Below are 22,032 nucleotides of genomic sequence, written 5' to 3'. Positions count from 1 at the left end.
GGAGCTGAGGTTAAAATGCCTAATTAACTGGGTTCGTATTTGGGCCAGGCCTTGTCCAGAATGCAACGGCGCGTCACTGCAAGCCTCTGTACGGGGCCTGACAGGCACTGTTAAGGCACTGTCTGGGGACGTTCTATCAAAAGCAGCAGGCTTTTGGGGACAGAATAACGACTGGACTCTGAGGTGATAAATGCCTCCACTGCACGCGGAGGGCCGAGGAGGAAGGCGCAGAAGTCACAGGGATTTCTGGGCGGTGGCGGGTTCGAACACAGGTGGGACGCCGGAGCCACTGACAGACTCCACGCTCTGTCACACACCCGCGGTTTTGGTGGCTCGGGTTACAGGAGATGAGCTGATGGATGTCACTTCTGTCACCGGGAGCAACTAAAGCCACCCACCACCTGGCGGGTGACCCCACAAAGCAAACCGACCCGCCCGGTCCACGCTGGTCGCCTCCCCCTGGGCGATGAGTGTGAGCCGGAGATGGAAAAGTTTGGGGAGTTGTCCCGGGTCAACCAGAAGGACAGTTTTTCATTCCTCAGCCACTGCTCCCAGGTGCTCTGGAGACGGAGGATGACATCCGGACAGTCCTCCCCGGCCACTCCCCCGGCCGATGATGAAATTCTGGAGACTTTGCACCTCACCCCGCTAGCTAGTCAGTCCTCGGCCGCGCGGCCTCTCCCCGCGCTCTATAAAGGTCGCGGCGCGGGACGGGCGGGCTCACTTGCCTGACAGACCCGCCGCCCGAGGAGAACGCGGGGCGCGCGGCTCCTCCAGGCTCTCCGCCGCGCTCCCGCCGCAGCCAGCGCACGGCCCGTCGTTTCCGGCCGTCGAGTGCGCTCCCGCCGCCTCCCGCGCTCCCGCCGCCTCCCGCGCTCCCGCCGCCGCCGGGGGGATGGAGACGCGCGGCGCCGGCCGGGGCCCCGCGCTGCTGCCGCTCTGCCTCGGTGAGTCCCCGCCCCCACAAGAGGGGACAAACGCGTGTCCCGCGCATGTGTCCTTTGCCAAGCACAGAGCTGTCCGCGCGGTTCGAGTCTCCTAGGTTTAAATAATGTCTTTTATTCCGTGAGTCTGCCTTTCCCTGCTGTGGGGCGGGGGAGGTTGGGTGTTGGGGGCATCGGCGTGGAATTGCCTCTCACTGATAAATTGATTATTGGCATATAGGCTATGCATGAATTGATGCATCTCCTTACCGGGCAAGATAAAAAGTTAAGAAGCGTTTGCTTTTTCTTTTTGAAAATTTGCCAACACTAGAAGTTCAAAGGACTGGAACGCACTCTATTTGACGTTTCGTGTTTTATTTTTCTTTCTGTTTGGAGGGTGGAGAGTGGAGAGACTACAGCCGCCGTAAGAGATGTTTGTCTTGCACGCGGTTTTCCAAAAGCTGGCCAGGCGAAGCGCCCCCACCTCCAGGAGCTGGTGCGAGCCGGGCCAGGGACAGAGGGGACAGAATTAAAAGGCTGTTGGAGGGGACCTGTCGCCCTTGGCCCGGACTCCTGTCACTCCTGTTTCCCCCGGTAGCCGGCGCAGCCTCCTGGGCAAGCGCTTTGCACTTGCTGCTAATTTCTATTTCATCTGCCTGTGATCACCGAGGTTGTTTAATGCCAGTCTTCCTATTTGAGATGATTTCGTTCTTGTGGGCAGAGAGAAAAGAGAAATCATTTTATAAGACTTTCTGGTTAAAAAAATAAAAAGAAAAACCCCACTTCTTCCTAGTTTCTTAAACTTCAAGAAGGGTTTGAAGTTGCATATGAATATTTTAATAAGGAAATTAAAAATTACCACCAGTCTCACCTTCTTCCCGGAGTTGCCATGCAGCAAATTTCCCCCAGCACACTAACTCTACCTGTGCAGGATGTGACAGTTAAATTAATATTTCGACATGCTTTATCTCAGGGGTTGGGAGAGCTAATGAAACACATATTATGCATAGTTGAAACTTAACAAATCCAAGCCCTGGAACGTAAGTGAAAATTGAATCTGTGGTTTCTCTACCGAAACTGAGCTAAGAATGGCTTGCTAGAAGGTTCTCCGTAAATGAGGTGGCATTGCTGTTTGTGTTTTGAGGTCTTTGTGAGAAGAATAAGATTAGAAAGATGGCAGTTCTTCCTAGAGTTAGAAATTAACCTAGAGGTCAAAATAGTTTAGCACATTACCCACCACCACCTGTAAGGTTGCATGGGAACAATGCAAGTGTCTGTTCTGGGAATCTCATTGACTATTCAAATTTGAGACAGCAAGGGCTATGAATAACCTGGTTACTACCCACTAGTGTGTGTGTGTTGTGTGTGTTTTTGTTGTCATGAAAGTGCTTACCTCCTTATTGCATTACTTAATTATAGTTCACCTATTTCGTCAGGCACCAAGCCCATTTCCAAATGAGTTAGGTCAGTTTCTGTTTTCCCAGTTTGTTTGGATATTTCTCTGCCACTAGGAAAGTTCCTGTTTGAAGTTCTACATCATAGCTCTGTACTCTCTTCAGGTATGCAGGTCCTATAGTCTTATTCTAAAGCACCTGAAAAAAAGGAAAGGCCACCTGTTATTTCTGAAATTGTGTTTTTTTTCCCCCAGACAAAAGATTACCTAGAAATGCTTTCCCCAAACTCTGTCCTTCAAAAGAAAGAGATATTTATTTTAAATTTCAGCATATATTTTATTATTGCTTTTTGTGGAATTATATGTATTTATGACTGGGGAAAAATTACACCCTCCACACTTAACATATGCAGTACTCTTAAGTTTATGAGTCTTTGATATTGATGTTCTTGTTTTATAGATTGGTAAACTATAACCCAGTTACACACAGAAAAGGAGTGCTAAAGTCAGAGAATTGATACCTGGGTTTACTACCACATTTAGCCTACTGAACATTAAATAAAAGAGTCGAGATGCCCCAAGCTAGGTAACATTTTTCTAAATAATCTATAACTTAAGAGCAAACTTATCCTTTTTAATCTCATGATTGTTCCAGAGGAGAAGAAATTTTTATCTCAAGTTCTGCAGTTATGTTTAGGAGCTCTCTATCTAACATCAAACATTTTTATTCATGCCCAAATGGGATTTGAGCATGTTACTGAATGACATCGCCAAGATAATTTAGCCTTACTTCATTGCACAAGAAGAAGTAAGCAGAATAAATATTCTTTCTTGGAAATATGAGAAGCAAGGATCCCGGTGAGATGATTGGCTTGTCTTTCATGGTCTCTGTTGACCCTGAGCTGCCTGAGTCTTGACACAATGTGAGATGACACATCTTGGCAAAAACCATGATAACAGGTCTCTTCTGCCCGGATTTTGACCCAGATGCCCTAGCTGCCTTCTGCATCATCTTGCTACTTGAGCAGCTTGGGTAATTGGGGTGTCTGGTTCAGCACTGGGACTCAAATTCAGGAGGTGGGAAGGGAACACGCAGTGATAAATGCCAGTGTAGCAGCTATGTTATGTGTTAGGTGCTTTATACACACCATCAAATAACCGTGTGAGGTAGATATGCTTAGCTTAGTTTTGACAAACTAGGAAACTAAGGCTCAGTGAAGGCAAATACACAAGGACTTAGAGATAGTAAATGGCAGGGTCACTCTGTAACAATGAGTAAGGAGCCAGTGGCTCCTGGGGTTAGCAGGAACGTAATGAAAATAATAGCTTCCAATAGAGAAATTCCAGTAGTCTGGTACTGTCCCAGGGCTTAGAAGCTGTTTTAGGGATGGCACATGTATAGAAATGGGCTTTCTGTCTCTTTATGCAAAATCAAGCACATAAAACATGTGACTGTTCTCTTAGGCTATGCTAAAATATGTTAAATTTTTACTTAACATTCATAATTTTCAATCAATACAGTTCCTAGGTTATGACTTTTATTATAAATCAGACATTGAAGTCATTTGACTGGGGTCTTTATTTCTATATTTTCTGAGATGTATATTAAATAAAACAATCAAGGAAAAGGATAATCACATCTTTTTATATTATTTTGCATTGAATAATGCATCCATAAGGGACCAAGTTGGAATCCACAGCCCATTCCTATTGACAGTGAGAAAATAAATGTATTTCCTTGGTTAAAGGAAAAAGTATAATACTCACATAAATCAATTTGGAAAAATTGAATTTGAATGTTTTCTGTCTATTTCTGCACAATGATCTTCCATTTACTGGTTAATGGTCACTCAAGAAATGCAAATGTCAAGTAAGAAATCCTCTTCAAAGAGACTGTAAATTAAGGTGTGGTTTCCTCTTCTCCCAGTCTGCACTTTGCATATAGGCCTACGCAAAGTGTCTAATTAATGTGGCTGTAACTGCTGCTGGGAACATTCCACTGGCATGCAATGGGAAGGTGCCCCAAAACTGTAATAGGGGGATCCTCAGGGAGGAGTAGCCTGGCAACCATCACCTTGGTATGACAAGTCTGGAACCTTTGAAAGAATGAAGTAATGGGACAGACTTGTGTCCTCTGGCCATGCAGTTTATGCAATTCCGGATGTCTCACTATAGGGCAGATAAAGGTTTAGTAGCATTCTAGGTTAAAGTAATGATTTAATTTATAAGGATACTATTTATATTAGTATTACTCAGGGTGATTTGATAATTGTCCAGAAAAAAATGTTAATCCCTAATTTCTTAGGTCAAAAATTCTCAACTTTAAATTTGAGACATGAAAGTGATTGATACACACACACACACACACACACACGCACATATGTCAGACTTTATAGTTTTGAATTAAGAGGCATAGTGTATGGACCACAGATTTCATGCCCCAGTTTTTTATTTTAGACTTTCAGAAAGATTTAGTCTAAGCCTCAGTTTTCTCATGTGTAAAATGGAGATCACAATATCTATCATGTCAGGTTATTGTGTATGGATTTCATGGATATAATGATAAGAGAAAATAATAAAAAGCACTTTTGAAATTAGAGCTATTATCATCATCAAAGTGATTTCTTACAAAAAGCCTAACATGATTCTTACGATAATGCCTTTTTAGACAGAAAAGGTATTATTGTTCCCATTTTACAAATGAGGAAACAGGCTTAGAGAGGAGGAAAACAGCATGCAAGGCTCCATGTTTCGATATTCATGTGGATGCTCCCAAATCACTCTTTGCTTTTGGTGAAAGTTCTCTCATTCTTTAAGACTGAAAAAAAAAATAAGAAAAGAAAAGAGTGCTTCCTTAGGAAAGTCTTCTCAGATAAGCCCTGCTGCCCCCTGCCACCCCCCAATCTCTCCCATTCCTGGCGTCCTGTGGCCCTTTTGGCACCACACTAAGTGTATATATAACCTGCCTCTCTTTACTGGGGCTGTGCTTATCTCTTAACATTTGTGTTGTGTGAGGCTTATATTTAGCACTCAACAATCATTTGTTGGGTAAAAGATCAGATTGATACTTTCTTCCAAGTTCTCACCACTATGTTTTTACTCAACTAGCTGTTCTTTAAACATGTGCTTGAGAAGCAAAATATTTTGAGGTTAAGCAATAGTTTTTGAAAATTTAATTCCATTGTTTGTGATAAAGTCTAATAATTTTTTCCCTCTTTTTCACATTTCTATCTCTTACTACATTTTGTTTTCACTGATGGTATGCCTACTGAAATCCAGGTATATCTGCGCGTGCACGCGTGTGTGTGTGTGCGTTTCAGAGAGAGAAACAGTTATTACTGAGAGTGATATGATTGAATAATGGATATCCAGTGAGAGAAAGAGGAGTATTGTTTTAGAATGAAAAGAAACTTAGAGAAATCTAATCCCAACTCCATCTCACCTTCTGCCCCACCCTTTCTCCCTGGTCTCTGCAGAGATAAGGAAACTGAGTTGCAGGGGGATCAAATAAGTAGCAACCCTGGTCTCTACCCACTAGATGTCAGTAGCACCCCCTAGTTGTGACAACCCAAACAGTCTCCGGACATTGCCAAATATCCCTGGTTGGCAAAATTGCCCCTGGTTGAGAACCACTGACTGAATGTATCTGTTATTGCTCTAACACGGTGCCATTCATAATTCACAGTAGGAATAATCAGAGCTTGAGTTATCAAGACAAATGAAATTAATATTAATGACGAGCCAGATACAAATGTAAAACCAATTCTAGTATTTAAAAAATCAGCTGAGCAATTTTTCTTGCTGATTTTAGCATCGTCTGCATCAAATAATGACGAATCTTACCGATGACGGGGTCGTGAACACTGTCTTCAGTCGCTGCGCCGCTGACCACTCCATGCCTCCGTCCGTTCACAGCGCTACTCTCTTGGCTTTCACAACACTGAACTTTCTTTTTTCTCCAATTTCTTTTTCTCTTTTCTTAGCCACTTCTGTCCACTCCCTACCACCTATTTCCTAAAGTTCTGTGATTTTCCATTCCACACTATTTTTCTTGGAACATTTGAGTGGCCCCCATGCCTCTTATGGTAATATCTCCTTATATGACATTCAAATAGACTTCTTCTACTCCATTCTTATTCTTTAACTCAAGATCTGCATTGCCAACTGCCTTGGAAATATAGATAGATAATACTAATAATATGTGAATTTTAAAATTTGTTCACTCCTTTTGTCCTCCCTTCTTGCCTTCAGGCCTGAATGCCACCACAAACCTGCCGTCCTGCTATGTTTTCTACTCTTTTAATGGCACCATCCTCCTTGGTGTTTTCTGGCCAGAAACTTGGCATCATCTGTTAATTCTGTCATGTCCTAACTACTCCCAGGTGTCTAGCCCCATCAAGCCTATTTAGGGCAGGAACAAAGTCTTTTGCATGTGTTTTCCTTTCAGCATCTTATTCAATATCTTTCACACAGACAACTCCAAATAGATATTTATTGAATAAATATCATTTGACACGTGTACTTACTAAAAGTAAGGGTAGTGTGAGCTGCCATCCTCTTTCTTTTCTGTTTATCAGGTTATAACTAAACCCTTCCCACCCTCGTATCATACTGTGGATGCGAATGTGCCAGTCCTTGAAGTCAAGGTCACCAATGTTAACGCCAACTATATTTTTTTTTCCTTTTCTTTCTTTCTTTCTTTCTTTCTTTCTTTCTTTCTTTCTTTCTTTCTTTCTTTCTTTCTTTCTTTCTTTCTTTCTTTCTTTCTTTCTTTCTTTCTTTCTCTCTCTTTCTCTTTTCTTTCTTTCTTTCTTCCTTTCTTCCTTTCTTTCCTTTCTTTCCTTTCTTTCCTTTCTTTCTCAGAGTCTCACTCTGTTGCCCAGGCTAGAGTGCCATGGCGTTAGCTTAGCTCACAGCAACCTCAAACTCTTGGGCTCAAGTGATCCTCCTGCCTCAGCCTCCTGAGAAGCTGGGACTACAGGCATGCGCCACCATGCCCGGCTAATTTTTTTTCTATATATTTTTAGTTGGCCAATTAATTTGTTTATATTTATAGTAGAGATGGAGTCTCACTCTTGCTAAGGCTGGTTTCAAACTCCTGGACCTTGAGCAATCCACCCACCTCAGCCTTCCAGAATGCTAGGATTACAGGCGTGAGCCACCGTGCCCGGCCTAACTATATTTTCATAAACTACATTGTCGTAAAGTAACATTCCTTAGTTGCTTCCAATGTGTGAGCTGTATTATGTGGGTTCTATGAATGAAAAGTTATTAATGTCAAGATTTTTAAAATTACCTTTTATGTACTCAGATTCTTCTCTTTTTTTGTGCTGACTGATTACCACTTTATCCTTCTGCAAATTCATGTTTGGCAGTGGGCATCTACAGAGCGAGCAATATATGCTTCTAAAAATGCCATGTCCTTCAATATGTTTCTAAAAATGCCATTAAAGATTCCAAGTTTCAGGCCACAATATGCCCATTTGAAAAGAAGGGCAATAGCAAAGATACATAATCCAAACTGTTTTTCCTTTAGGAGAGTTTTCTTTTGGAGCAATAATGTAATAGTAATCTAAATTTCTGAATTGGATATGTAAGAGTAGAGTGAGAAGCCAGACGGAAGGGAGTGAAGGTAGAAGAGGTTATAAAAAGCTCCTGTTACGTAAAGTTATCTTGAGAAAAAAATATTTACAATAGAAAATTTGAAATAATACTCCAGATGAATCTTTGGCTTTTAAGGGAGGTATGCTCCACCTTTGGAGCTCTTAGTCACACAATTCCAAAACACCCAGATTAATTTAAATTGTACCCTTCTTAACAAGGGTTGATATACACTATCCAGCATTCTGGAAATACTTCTATTGTGAACAAGATACACATCTTTAAATTCATTTTTTGGATAAAATAGACAATTTCCTTATATTTTAACTCAGTAATTCCTGATTTGAATAGCTTTAAGTATAGTATTGTGTGATAATATGTGAGTAAAATATATGAGTACTAAAATACATGAGCACTTTGAAGGATGAAATTACTACCCAAATTGGAGGATATGATTTAATGCCTGTGAATTAGAAAACATGGCATAGTAAATCTTTTTTTCCACTTGACAAGGAAGATCCTATGTCTTTTAAAATTCAAAATTAAAAGGAATACTACCTTTAACCTATTATTATACGAACTTCTGGTTTCATGATGTTTAATTTCAAATAGCTATAGTTAGTTTTTACGTTTAGCACTTAATGAAGCTTAGTTATAAAGTTAACATTAAAAAATTGCAGGAATAGAATGATTCCTGGTAGAAGGCAAGGTTAGTTTTCTACACACACGCACACACACACACACACACATATATATATTCTCTGAAAATTAAGCTGTTACTAGAAAGTGCTGACAGTAGGTCTTTTCAGTATTTGGTGTGATAAAGAGTTTGTAATTATTTTAACCAAGATGAAGCAAGACCATATCTAATAGTGGAATTTAATTTAAAGTAAAAAGACATCCAAAAACAATGAAGGCATATTTGCTCCTTGAAAGTACACAAGACATAACAAGCCTACTACATAACAGACAAATCCTAAAATTACAGACTGCCGTGGAAGAAGGTAGAAAACTAACAGTCTGTGAGTAGGTTGGCGTGTGACCACAGCAAAAGTGTGAACAAAGCAGATTTTGCTGTCTGTTTGGGCTGGGCAAATGCTATGATTCATCGAGAGTTTGCTGTTCTGGTCTAAATAGTCTAAAAGCTTAAATTGGGAAAATAAGGTGCATTCTTTTCATTCTATAACCCATCTCATTTTATTTGGGATCATTTTTATTTGCTTGACCATTTTCCAGAGGAATATAATTTCATCCTGAGATTTGCAGTTGATTTTGCTGACTTGGCTTGGTCAGCCAGTCATGGAATCCCAGCCCCCTCTGCACTGGCCTCCTTCTGGATAGGCCCCTCAGTGGGACCATTAGGGAGCAAGGTCCAAAGAAACTCTATGCAATGCGAAGAACAGTTTCTCCATCTGGCATTCTGTCTGATATTGGGTAACCACCAGGCCCACAACGTCTAGCGCCATCCCCATTCCAGCGATGGCTCTCAGCCACTCCCACGTGCAGGCCCCAGCGTTGTGTAAGCGTGCAGGCCCGGCCCTGACTCACAGGGAAGAGGCGATTTGTATCCTGTGAGTCACTGGCATCACTTCCTGCTGCACACTTGAGATTTCACTGAAACACAACCTCTGAAAAAATGAAGATAGAGAGATGAAAAGGTGAGCTACACATTCTGAAAACCCATTTGGAAATTTGACAGAGAACGCCTCTGAATGCGTTTTGATTTTTGTAGCTATATTGAAATAGATGTCTCAGCTGCCAGTTTTGAGTTTATAGGTCATCTAGACCATGTCACCTTGCACTGAATTCCTCTGTGTCCCAGTTAGCCATGTAGAGCTTGCCACCAGATACATTTTTTGACACAGATACTATCCAAAATACTTAATATCATAGTGAATTACTTTCTTAGCAGGGATCCATTGTCAAGGATCAATTATAATATTTGCAACTGAATCATAAAAAGATTGTGTTCAAGTAATGTTAAGAGCATTAAAAATACTGAAAGATTAAGGGAATATATGGATGTGACTTTAGCATTTATTCCTTCCCTGTGTGACTTTACAATAATGAGTAGTGATTCTTAAGGGTGAATGGATGGTGGACATAGTAGTCCTCTGTGGGTGGATTTTTCAAACTTCTGTCCACCCCCACTCACTCCTCTAGCCCAGTTTGCAAGAGTTTTGGGCAGAGGCATATTGGAGAGACACTTGAGAACCACTGCTTTATAGAGCTGGGTAGATGGACACATGATTTAGAACCAATTTTGCTGTTTTTTGACTACACCCATCCATGATGGAACTGCAGGTATACACTTTAATGTGAAAGGCCCATTTAAAAGTATTTACAATTCCATCTGCACAATATCCTGCTGCAGGATTAATGCAGCAAGTCTCACAGAAACTGTCTTGAACTACGGACTGTGTCCAAGGGAGCGTCACCGGTAAGGAGAGCCCAGCTTTCGTGGAGGCACACCCTGTGCTGAACATTCTTTAATTAACAAAGACAAACATTTCACCTGTGGCCTGAATAACTGGAACAAAGTTTCCAACAGTGGAAAAACTAACAACTACTAAAATCCTTTATAAAAAGGAAGACTGAAAGCAACACCCCAAAACAATTAGTTGGATTCAATTATAGTTACAGCTTGCAGTTGTAAGCAACTGTAAACAGAAAAGCTAGGCTTTGGTTTCTGCAAAGGATAGAGAAACTAGCTTCCAGTGTGCAATTTTCCTGGCTAGCAGTTCCCTATAGGTGAATTAGTAATGTGCTCTCCAAAGTTTTCCTTAGTTGAGGAAGCATGGAGAAATGGGAGTGTCAAGAATGTAACTAGAATTCCAGTTTATTAAGAGAAAACTGTTTAATTCTTCCATAGTGAAAGTGTATGACAAAATTATTACTGAGATGTAAAACAACATTAACTTAGATGAGAGTCCAGCTAATCCTCCATAAGAAGTTATGTGGAAAATAGATTTCATCTCTGTTCAACTGACAATGAAATCTAGGCTTTAGCCATTTTTTTGTCATTTAAGAAAAATATTTTTTAATCTATAATAATAACTGAAGCAACGTTTATATTTTAGGAAAAACATGGAGTGGGGAAACCCTTAAAGAAAACATTATTTTCAAGTCATTGAAAGAGTACGTGGCTTGATGTCAAAAGATAGATTTTTTTTAGCTCTTCTCTTCTGTGGTCAAAAGATAAGTGATCTTGGAAAAGACATTTAATTTAAATGCACTGATGTTATTTATTTGAGATTAATAACTACTTCCCAAGATTGTTATGTGTCATGTAGGAAATATGAAAATATAAACTATTATGCTGATGTGTAATTTAGTTTTAGAACCTAAAGAATATGCAATTTGCTTAGCAGATACAAGCCCTCTCTGAGAAAAAAATAAAATTCTTGTATTACACAGATTAGATAATCTTTTATAAGTGCCTATTTATGGAGATTTATATACTTGTTATAACCACTAGAGGGCACTACCACATACCCTGCTGAAACAGAGTCTATCTAGCAATAGAAGTTGAGCATCAAGGAACATTTTGAAGAGTCTCTGGTCAGGCATTTCAGAAAAATATTATTTCATTTCATTCTCCTCCAAACTCTTTAAGACAGGGAAAATTAAGACCCAGAGAAGTTAATTAATTTGTCCAAAATACATAGTTCAAATTTTTCGCACAAGATTGCTTTTCTACCATATTTTGCTACCTCCCAACAGGGCTAAATACTCAGCTTCAATTACAGTTATCCTAGTTTGTTCTGTGTGACATCTTCATACTCTAATATTATTGCTTATCTGCAAATTCTATCGTGTAGTCATTTAACAACATGTATCCTTGGGAAAAGTTATTTAAACTCTTTTTTTTAGACATGGGGGTCTAGCTATATTGCCAGGCTGATCTTGAACTCCTGGTCTCACTGTCCAAAATGCTGAGATTACAGGTGTGAGCCACCATACCACACACTATTTAAACTCTTTATGCCTTAGTTTTTTCATATGTTTTGTGGGGATAATAATAGTATCATCCTCATCTAGTCACTGAGGGGATTAAATACACAATATAGATAAGGCAAAGAGGACCACACCTGGCACACAGCGCATGTCCGAGAAATGTTTGCTGCTGGTAGCAACTATTGTTACCACCAACGTTAATATTTATGACAAAAGTTACTCACATAGACTAGAAAGAGTGGTTGAAGTGCAAACACTTGAAGCATAAACAGAAGAGGCTAAATGCTTTTAAGTACACACGTATGCAATCAAAAGGCTTTTTATCACGATGTCTATACAATTCAGAAACTTCGTGAGTCACTCTGATGCTTGCTTCCAGTATTTACCTTTTCACTATGTGATGGACAGCTGGTTCAGATTCTTCCTGTGCTGACAGAAACTGATTCTAGGGCTTAATGTGGTTTATATGCCATGTCCATCTCTTCTCATATTAGATAACATATATTCTGATTTTACTCAGATTACATTTTATTAATTGAAATCTGTGCCTGTGGTATGAGCTACTCAGGAGGCTGAGGTGGGAGGAGGATGGCTTGAGCCTAGAAATTTGAGGCCAGCCTGGGCCACAGAGTGAGACCCCCCAACTTCTAAAAAAAAAAAAGAAAATTAAAATCTATTTTCACATGCAATACAGCACAAGGAGTAACTTAGGCACTTAAATCAACAATGAATGTTTTTGAGGTTGAATTTCCTATTTGGTTGTTATCATAAGTAGAACTTGATTTTTTATTTGAAGCCTTCTTCTGTGATGGGTCTACCTTACAGCATCACCCTGGCTGGACATATCATAGAGTAAAACAGTGGAAATTCTCCAGCTGAAGGCTTATTAGGAAATTAAATTTAAAAACAGGTCTTTGAAAATGTTGTTGTGAAACGTTTAGAGCAGATCAATTCTATAACTATGAATATAATGCCAAGGCTTTTACCCTTGGACAGAAGACCTAGGTTTCATTTAATTTCATTTATATGCCTGTTTCCATGAATTATTTTCTTTCATGGTTTGATGGATTAAATCCTTGAAATATTTAAAACAGCTTTATAAATACTGTCATTATGTGGAAATTTGATTGAGCTTTCTTTCCTTGAAACACTAGTTATATATTCGATTTTCTTCCATAAACAGCTTTCCATCTTCTCCAAGCTGTTCTCAGCACAACTGTGATTCCATCGTGTATCCCAGGGGAAGCCAGTGATAACTGCACAGCTTTAGGTAAGCCTAGCATGGTCCATGTTGCATCAAAGGAATTCCCATTTTTAAACAAAAATGCAAACTCAGAAATTATAAATATGTGGCAATGAAAAAAGAGGGGGAAAGGAATAGCTGCTGTATTAATTTTTTATGACCTTATGAACTAGAGTTCTGAAAAAAATGTATAAAAGTATAACTGATGGAAGAAGAGCCAGACATCTAATTATATATACATATTTAAACTTAAAGAGATAGAGAACAAAGAAAATCAGATTCCCTTTGGCCATTCCCTGGAGATTTACTGCAAAACCATCATCAGAAAACCCACACTAACAGGCTGGATTCCAGACAGAACAGGAAACCTCTGTACACAGTAGAATTCCTCTCTCTCTCTCTCCCTCCCTCCCTCTCTTTCTTCCTCTATCTCTCTCTCCCTATATATATGCACACATACACACACACATATAAACACACACACACACACACACACACATACTATTTGTAAGAGTAACAAATGACATCCTTTCTTTCCAGTCCCAGTGTTCATTCAGAAACACATTTGTAGAGTACTCAGTATGTGCCAAACACCATGCTCAGGCATAGAGATAAAAAGACAAGTAAAACACAATTTCTCCCTCAAGGTCTGCAGATTCTGGACGTGGTCTAAGGGGGGCCTTCATATTCAGGCTGAGCTACTAAGTCAAGGGTCACCTTGAGAAAACAGGACATTTTCCACAATGACTTTACCTTCTCTCTTGTCCCTCACCACCAGGCTCCCTGGAGCTTTGGGCAGCCTCCCCTACCACCCTTTTTTCCTTCTTTTGTTATTTGGGCAAGAGTATCACCATTAAGACACTTAAAAAATAATTTAATAAACATCCTTCATGTTTTAGTAACAGTAACTAAAACATTCTACATTGAGTTTTACATGTAGGCTGCAACACTATTTATTGAGGCTCCTTTTTCATTGTTTTATTGGTTTATAGGCCCTAATAGAAGCATTTCTAACTTAGGGTTTGTCTAGTCCATGTTCAAGTCTCATTGTCAGACATATTGGGGTTCCTTGGTTGATTTCTTTGATGGTAAGCTCAACAATTTATGAACGCACACTGAAATAAGACTCACTGGTGCAAAAACCTGTTATAGGAATTAAACTCTTTTGAATTAATAATGGCTTCAGTTTGCGATTTGGGGAGAGAGTAATGAATTTCAGAATTGTTTTGAGACTTGAAAAAATTAGACAAATTTTGTTTGGGGAAGTGAATGATACCTACTGGGACAGATAATGATGTGTGTATGTGTTAAACTTGCCTTTTGTGTCCTTAAAGTTTGTCTTTTGAGACCGAAATCTTCAAGTATTGTTTTGTTTTGTTTAGTCTGTTGGACATTTTCCTTGGGTTCAGGGGTTTGTTATTGGTCTAGGGAGAATGATAATGACTTCCTATGCCTGAAGATTCTCCTTGACTGGTTGGTGTCTGCCCTGCTTGACCAAAATAGCTCAGTGGTTACTGTTGAGAAAGGGCGATTAAAGATTCCAAGAAGGCAACAGAATATGTTCAACTTTCCACTTCCTTCACAGTTCAGACAGAAGATAATCCACGTGTGGCTCAAGTGTCCATAACAAAGTGCAGCTCGGACATGAACGGCTACTGTCTGCACGGACAGTGTATCTACCTGGTGGACATGAGTGAAAATTACTGCAGGTAATATTCCAAAAATAAATGAAAGCAGTTTTTAAAGGTGTATTTCCTTCTCTGTCTCTCTCTCTCTCATTCTCCCTCTCTTTCTCTGTTTTATATTTTGAATTTACCCTATGTTTCCATGACCTGTTAGGATGCAGTATATATATATGTATGTATGTGTGTGTGTGTGTGTGTATATATATATATATATATATATATATAATTAGAAACTTTATTAACTGAGTTTTTTAAAATTAGGGAACAAAAGAGGAGCTTTCAAATTGCACAGATGCTTCGTGGGTACAGAGTGGGGAGGGCTTCAGATGCCTCCCTGTCACCCCTACTGTGACAACATCTCTGCTTCTCATCTTTCCATTGGCTTCCACAGCCATTGTTTTTATGAATTGATTACACTGATTTAGACAAAAGGCATCTTAAACCTACAAAATTTACAAAACAGCATCCTAGATTATCAGCTATCCAGGCAGCTGAGCCAAAATATCATTTTAATAGCGTGGTATAGCCCAAGAGCTACGTGGACCCCTTTTGCCAACACTGGCCCAACTCTAAAGTGTCAGTCTTTGAATTCGTCTTTACAACTTCTAGCAAATGTTGTTGATTTCTTGCTTTACAGAGTGAAGTTAGTTCCTATGAAACTGATTCATAACCATGATTTTTTAAAAAAATAATTGATCTTTCTCTTGTATTTCTCTTTAGGTGTGAAGTGGGTTATACTGGTCTCCGGTGTGAACACTTCTTTTTAACCGTCCACCAACCCTTGAGCAAAGAGTATGTGGCGTTGACTGTGATTCTTATTTTCTTGTTTCTCATCATAGTCGCCGGTTCCATGTACTATTTCTGCAGATGGTAAGCCAGTATTCTGTCCTCTATAAAATACAGACAGAAATTAATTACAGGGCTATTTTTAGTATTGAAGATGATAAATACATGTAAAAGTAAACCATAAAACATGATATTTCACTTAGCAACCAATATTTAATTTGTTGGGTGAAATTTTGAATTTCATAGAACACAGCCCTATAAATTAATAACCTCAAAGGCTTGGGATCTTAAAATTTAAGATAGACTCATAGAAATGAGTTGCCAATTATAAATGCCTATTGTTATCAGTCCTCAAAAACAGTCTTACCCCATCCTATATACAATATTGTCAGAAGCTGAAGACTGAGGAAAAAATAAAGAGAGGGCATGACAGTAATAATGGCAAATGTGAGGCTAGAATAAGTAATGCATGTACAGCACTTAGAGCATTGTAGGTCACCTAATTAGTGCCTAATAAATATTAATTATTTTAATTTTGCTTGCTGATAGTATTATATCAGTGCGATGGGTAAAGATGTATTGTAGTAATGTCGTGTGACATTTGAATGTCATTTCCTTAGTAGCAAAGGAGAAAGAAAGAGGAAAAGGAAGAAAAAGAAAAGGGAAGAGAGGAGGAAGAAAGAGAGAGAGAGAGAGAGAACAAAAAATAAAACCCAGGCTTAAATATGGTCACATGCCTTCCTGGAACTTTATATTTATGATCATGTTAATGCCTTGGAGAAGTCTTTTAACTATTTCACTATTTTCTGCTAAAATTTTTGACTACAGAATACCACCCCTTACTCCCTTATTTTTTATTATTATTATTTTTTTAACTTGTCCAACCCAAACCTGTTGACCTTTGTCATTTTGGAAACCCTATGCTAATGTACCTTTGTCGTCCATATATTTGGGGGTTTTTTGTTAACATACTTTGTTATTAGTGTTACCTGCAATGCTAACAGTTCCATTTCTGAATATTTCCAGGTACAGAAATCAAAAAAGTAAAGAACCAAAGAACGAATATGAGAGGGTGACCTCAGGGGATCCAGCACTGTCACAAGTCTGAGGGGCACTGTCAATCTTACGGGCACAGATGCGCAGCCTGCCTGCTTCATGTTAATATTCCTATTTTATTAATAATATTTATGTTGGGTCATGTGTCAGGTCGACAACATGTATTTTTAATTTTAATATACTTGAAAAATGTTTTTTTATTTTTGTTTTATTTTTGACAGACTATTTGCTAATATATAATATGCAGAAAATATTTAATATTAAAAGAAAATTGATATTTTTGTAAAAAATAATTTTCTGAGGTAAATGCTTTATCAAAAGCTTCGAAGCTTATATTCCTGCTACACAGTGCATAGGAGTGAGTGATGCCCAGGTCATGGCTTAAGAAGTGTCAGCAAATGACAGATTTCTGTAAGCCTGTATGCATATATTCAAATGCATATATTTTTTTCTACTCTTTACATTAATGATAATTGGTTTAACCATATCATGGTCTGATATATTGGTTGGCACCACTTTGTCATGTATTAAAACAGTAATGCAATTGGAATTCAGGAGAATCAAGTATAGATCCTGTGCTAAACACTACACATTTGAACCAACTAAGTTCAGGGAGGCTATAGTTTCTTCAACCGTCTCAGCTATAACTGGGTTTATCGGCCTGGAGGGGCAGAGACAGTCCCCTGTGCAAACACACACCTCCTACGGATACCAGTCACTCACCTGACAGATCCTCCTTACACGAAATGAATTGAAAAACTTAATTTTATGCCATCTTTTCTGTAAGCAATGGTATTTCATAGCTTCTCTTTTTGTATAATGCAACATTTATGTGAGGTAATTGTTGGTATTCCAACAATGAGAAAAATATCCACACTTGAAGCTAAAATTTGTGCTTCTTTTCTAGAGCTTTGTTGAAGCTCTAGGAAAGAAGATAAAATCATAGTCCAAAACTTGATGGACTAGACTAGTTATTATTTTAAAATATAATAAGACAATAGCTCTCTATATTGTAGAAGATGGAAATACAGTTGTTTCGTTTTCTACTCAAGAGAGCTTTCACTTAAAAAGAACTCAGTAAGTAGCTTCTTCTAGAATTCAAATTTATATATTTAAAATTACGTCTTGACACAGGAAGTGGGAAAAATAGGAGAAATAAATCCTAGTCTGTTTTTCCAAATGAAAAACTCATTTGAAAGCTTTTAAAATTTAGAGACTTAACCACACCTTACTATGGAGACTGAAATGAAACTGGGGCCTTTTCTTTTCTGTTATTTTTTTGTTTTTGTAAGAGACGAATGTTTCTTCTGTACTCTGAGCCCATTGGTCTCAGTGGATTAACAAGAGTATTTTAGGCAATGGCATAAGGAGCCATTGCTTTCACCACCTTGGATTTCATGGGAGGCTGCTTCATTGAATGCTAAACCTTTGGGTAGAGTGTCTCTGGATCACATACCAGGTCAGGGAGGATCTGTTCTTCCTCCACTTCTTTCCTGGCGTGTGCTAGGGCCATAAAGAGATAATAAGCCACGTCTGACCTCTGAAGTACCAGGTGCTAGGACTTGCCTCCGTGTGTATCCATGAGTTGTGTACCCTGGTGTGATCACGTAACTCTCTAAAGTCCTGAACCTGGCTGGCCCTTACTATTAGGAAAACAAGCAGACAAAACAAACAATATACATACACACATTCATATGCAAACACATATGTATACACGAGCTCAATGGATCATAGAATTACACTCATTTGTTGCTCTATTAACCAATCTATAAAACTTTAGAACAAGATAAAGGAAAATAAAATAAAAATCAGTGAGTTCTAAAAGGATATTTCTGTTTCCCATTTAATAGAGCTGAAGTCAAATGTGCTGTGTGAGGACATATTCTAAATCTTATACATACAGTCAGCCTTCCACATCCACAAGACCCACATTGGTGGATTCAGCCAACTATGGGTGGAAAATATTTGAAAAAAACCCAATAAAAATAATACAAATAAAAATATAGTATAATTATTTACGATGCATTTACATTAGGTATTATAAATAAAGCATACAGGAGGTTGTGCGTGGGTTATATGCAAATACAAAGCCACTTTATATGAGAGACTTGAGCATCCATGCCTAATTTTAGTGTTCCCAGAAAGCGGATCCTGGAATCAGTTCCTTGTGGATATAAGGGATGACTGTATTTATTGACATCTAGTTGATATAAAGGAAGTTTGCCTATTTGCAGTTATCTTGGCTATTAAAAGAAACTTATTGACTCACCAAGAACTCAGCTTCAATCCAATTGTTTCATTTACAAAAGATTTATTGTAGCATCTCGACTTTGGTATTTTGGTTTATCTTGAGCATCTCAATTCATATTACTTAAATAAGTAGATGCAAATAGTTTGGGGTATTTCTTTTAAGAATACTTTAAAAATTAACCCCTGAAAAAGTTAAATCTTTATTTATAAATGCATGTTCCATCATAAAGGATAACCAGATTTCTTTTTTATTAGTGAAAATAAGTCAAAACTAGATGTTTTAGTGAGTATAATAATGATTAAACATAAAAAATTATTGGTGTCAGCTCATGTATTCTATAGACAATGAAAAGATTTTGGCTCATATTTAATCTACCTTCCTTATTTCACAGATTTCTTATTTTTTACACATATATCTATTTCTAGAAGGGACTATGCATATTCAATGCATGAGAACCAAAGCAACCCTAAATACTTACGTTCATAATTTATGGTCTCTCAGAGAGTTGACTAAATTCAACTGCCATCAGGTGATAAATCAATTTTTATACAGCAAATACATGATTCTGGTGTCTAATTTCTGTTGAATACAATAATGCAGTTAAAAAAAAACCTGCATCTGACCCATTTTGTAATTTTTACTCCAATATCCATTCTGCAGACTTTTGAAAGAAAATGTGTTTAATTTGCTGCCCAATATTTTCTAACTTTTTTCTATTCTTATTCATACAAGAGAAGAGGGAGTAACAACTTGTATAAACAGTGTTTTAAGAATACATTTTAAAAGTTTTAACTAAAGAATAATTGTATCTAAAACATATCTGTTATTCAAACTTGTTGATGTTAAATGTATTTCCTTTTTGCTTTGTTTGCACTCTGTAATTGCACTTTTTAAGTTTGAAGAGCCATTTGGTATAGTTTATATTAAAGATGGTATGGAACATAAAGTTGTATTGCATGCAGTTTAACGTAACTTATTTGACTATGAATTTTATCAGAGTACTGAATTGTATCAATTTGTTTGTGTTCAATATCAGCTTTGATAATTGTGTACCTTAAGATAGTGAAGGTGAATATAGATAATTTACAAGATGTTGTTAATTTTAATTTATTTTTTGGTGGAATTTGGAAAAAAAATTTAAAACATAAAAATGCATTGAGCACCATATATTAAAAATCTACATCTGGCAATATAGTCTCTCTTTTTTTTTAATCTTTGATTTTTTTCCTCAAAAATACATTAAAGGGCTTAAAAGCAGTGACAGGCCTACAATATGTGTAGATATAAAGACTCGATGGTGTTAATTTGGAAAAGCATTCTATAAATATATCACATTTTATGATCTACCATAGTGAAGAATTTCTTGAATGGAGCCACGTTAATTATAAAATTCTAGGTGTCAGTACTTTTAAAACAATATTTTAGGGTATTTAAAAAGAGTATTTCTAAAAAGAATAGATATCTATTGAGAAGTAACTTGTAAAACGATACACCAGCTAGAATTGGGTCTCATGATTCCCTGGGCATCTGCTAAGAGGCCTGGCTTCTCTGGGCCTTCAGAGTAGACAACAGTGGCCTTTGTGAACCTCTGTCACAGCAGTGGATGGCTTCCTTGGTACACTGCTCCAACAGTGTACAGAACACTTTATCCACCTCTTAGTTGCTTTTGTCCTTCATTAGCCTGCAGATAGGGCAGGGAGCAATGGCTATGACCACTTTATGGGCAGGTAAAGTAATTTGTCTTGGGTTCCACTGGTGACAATAGGAAAGTTGTCACACAAAAAAATGAGGTCTTCTGACCCCTATTTGCACTGCAGTCTGGCCATGTCAGAGGCAGTGCAACATCTTGAGGAGTGAGTCTCAGATCTATTTAGAGTGTTCTCAGGGCACATAGAAATTCTTGTAAAATAAAATCGTGGGGATCTTACAGAACCAACAGTCTGTCTCAGTTCAAAGTCTGAGAACCCAGAGAGTTCAGGGAAATACTTTATTCTCTTAGATTCTAGGATACCACACTCACCTGGTTTTCTACCTATGTCTCAGGCTCTTGCTGGACCTTCCTCCCTATCTCCCCCTCCCCTGCCTTGGACCTGTGAACACCAGAGTGCCCTAGAACTCAATCTTGGAAATTTTCTGTTTACATAGCCATCCCCTACTTCATTCTATATAATTTCATGTCTTTAATTGCCATCTATGTATTGATTACTCCCAGCCTAGATTTTTCCTGAGTCCCACAAGACAGAGGCTGGCTGAATGGATGAAAAAACACAACACAAGTATCTGTTGTCTCCAGGAAACACATCTAACCTGCAAGGACTCACACAGACTCAAAGTGAAGGGATAGAAAAAAGTATCCTATGGAAATGGAAACCAAAGAGAAAAGATGTAGCCATTCACATATCAGATAATATTGACTTTAAATCACAATGGTAAAGAAAGGCAAATATGATCATTATATAATGATAAAGGGAGCAATTCAACAAGAAGACAAAACAATCCTAAATACACATTCACCTAACATAGGAGCTCCCAGATTGATAGAGCAAATTCTACCTGATCTAAGTAAAGAGATAAATAGTAGCATTATAATTGCTGGGGACTTCAACAGCCTACTGTCAGAGCTGGACACATCATTGAAGCAGAAAATAAATAAATAAACACTTGACTTAAATGGGACTCTAGATCAAATGGAACTAACAAGCATTTATAACATGTTACTCCCAAACCACTGAATATATATTCTTCTTGTCACCACATGAAACATTCTCTAAATTGATCATATCTTAGGCTTCAAAACAAGTCTCAATAAATTAAAAAAGAAATCAAAATCATACCATGTATCTTCTCAGACCACAGTGGAATAAAACTAGAAATCAATTCTAAGAGAAAAATCTCAAATCTACTTGAAGTCATGGAAATAAGACAACCTATTGCTGAATGATTCTTGGGTCAATGATGAAATTAAATGGAAATCAAAAGATTTCTCAAACTTAATGACAAAGGAGACACAAGCTATCAAAATCTATGGCATTCAGCAAAACCAGTCCTAAGGGAAAAATGCATAGCCTTAAATGCCTATCCTCAAAAAGACAGAAAAATCACAAATTAACAACCAAATATCACATCTCAAGGAATTA

At 38.1% G+C, this 22,032-nt stretch overlaps 1 protein-coding gene across 1 annotated transcript; it reads left to right on the top strand.

The window, feature by feature from the left end:
• The first annotated feature begins 646 nt into the window (after nt 1–646).
• EREG (epiregulin) lies at nt 647–20,085 on the top strand. Its single transcript, XM_012745203.2, has 5 exons — nt 647–947; nt 13,058–13,144; nt 14,703–14,826; nt 15,523–15,672; nt 16,615–20,085. The coding sequence occupies exons 1-5, from the start codon at nt 896–898 to the stop codon at nt 16,694–16,696; spliced, it is 495 nt and encodes a 164-aa protein (XP_012600657.2). The 5' UTR covers nt 647–895; the 3' UTR covers nt 16,697–20,085.
• Nucleotides 20,086–22,032: the final 1,947 nt, after the last annotated feature.

The sequence above is a fragment of the Microcebus murinus genome, chromosome 26 (genome assembly GCF_040939455.1).
Source record: "Microcebus murinus isolate Inina chromosome 26, M.murinus_Inina_mat1.0, whole genome shotgun sequence".
Classification (NCBI taxonomy): Eukaryota; Metazoa; Chordata; class Mammalia; order Primates; family Cheirogaleidae; genus Microcebus; species Microcebus murinus.
Note: the sequence above shows the minus strand (reverse complement) of the source record. Positions and strands in the feature narration are given on the sequence as shown.

What these genes read in the sequence shown, in the direction of transcription:
- EREG (XM_012745203.2), top strand. Translation starts at nt 896, where the DNA reads ATGGAGACGCGCGGCGCCGGCCGGGGCCCCGCGCTGCTGCCGCTCTGC. An exon ending in ATGAGTGAAAATTACTGCAG is followed by an intron (nt 14,827 to 15,522) that starts GTAATATTCCAA and finishes ATTTCTCTTTAG; the next exon opens with GTGTGAAGTGGGTTATACTG. An exon ending in ATGTACTATTTCTGCAGATG is followed by an intron (nt 15,673 to 16,614) that starts GTAAGCCAGTAT and finishes GAATATTTCCAG; the next exon opens with GTACAGAAATCAAAAAAGTA.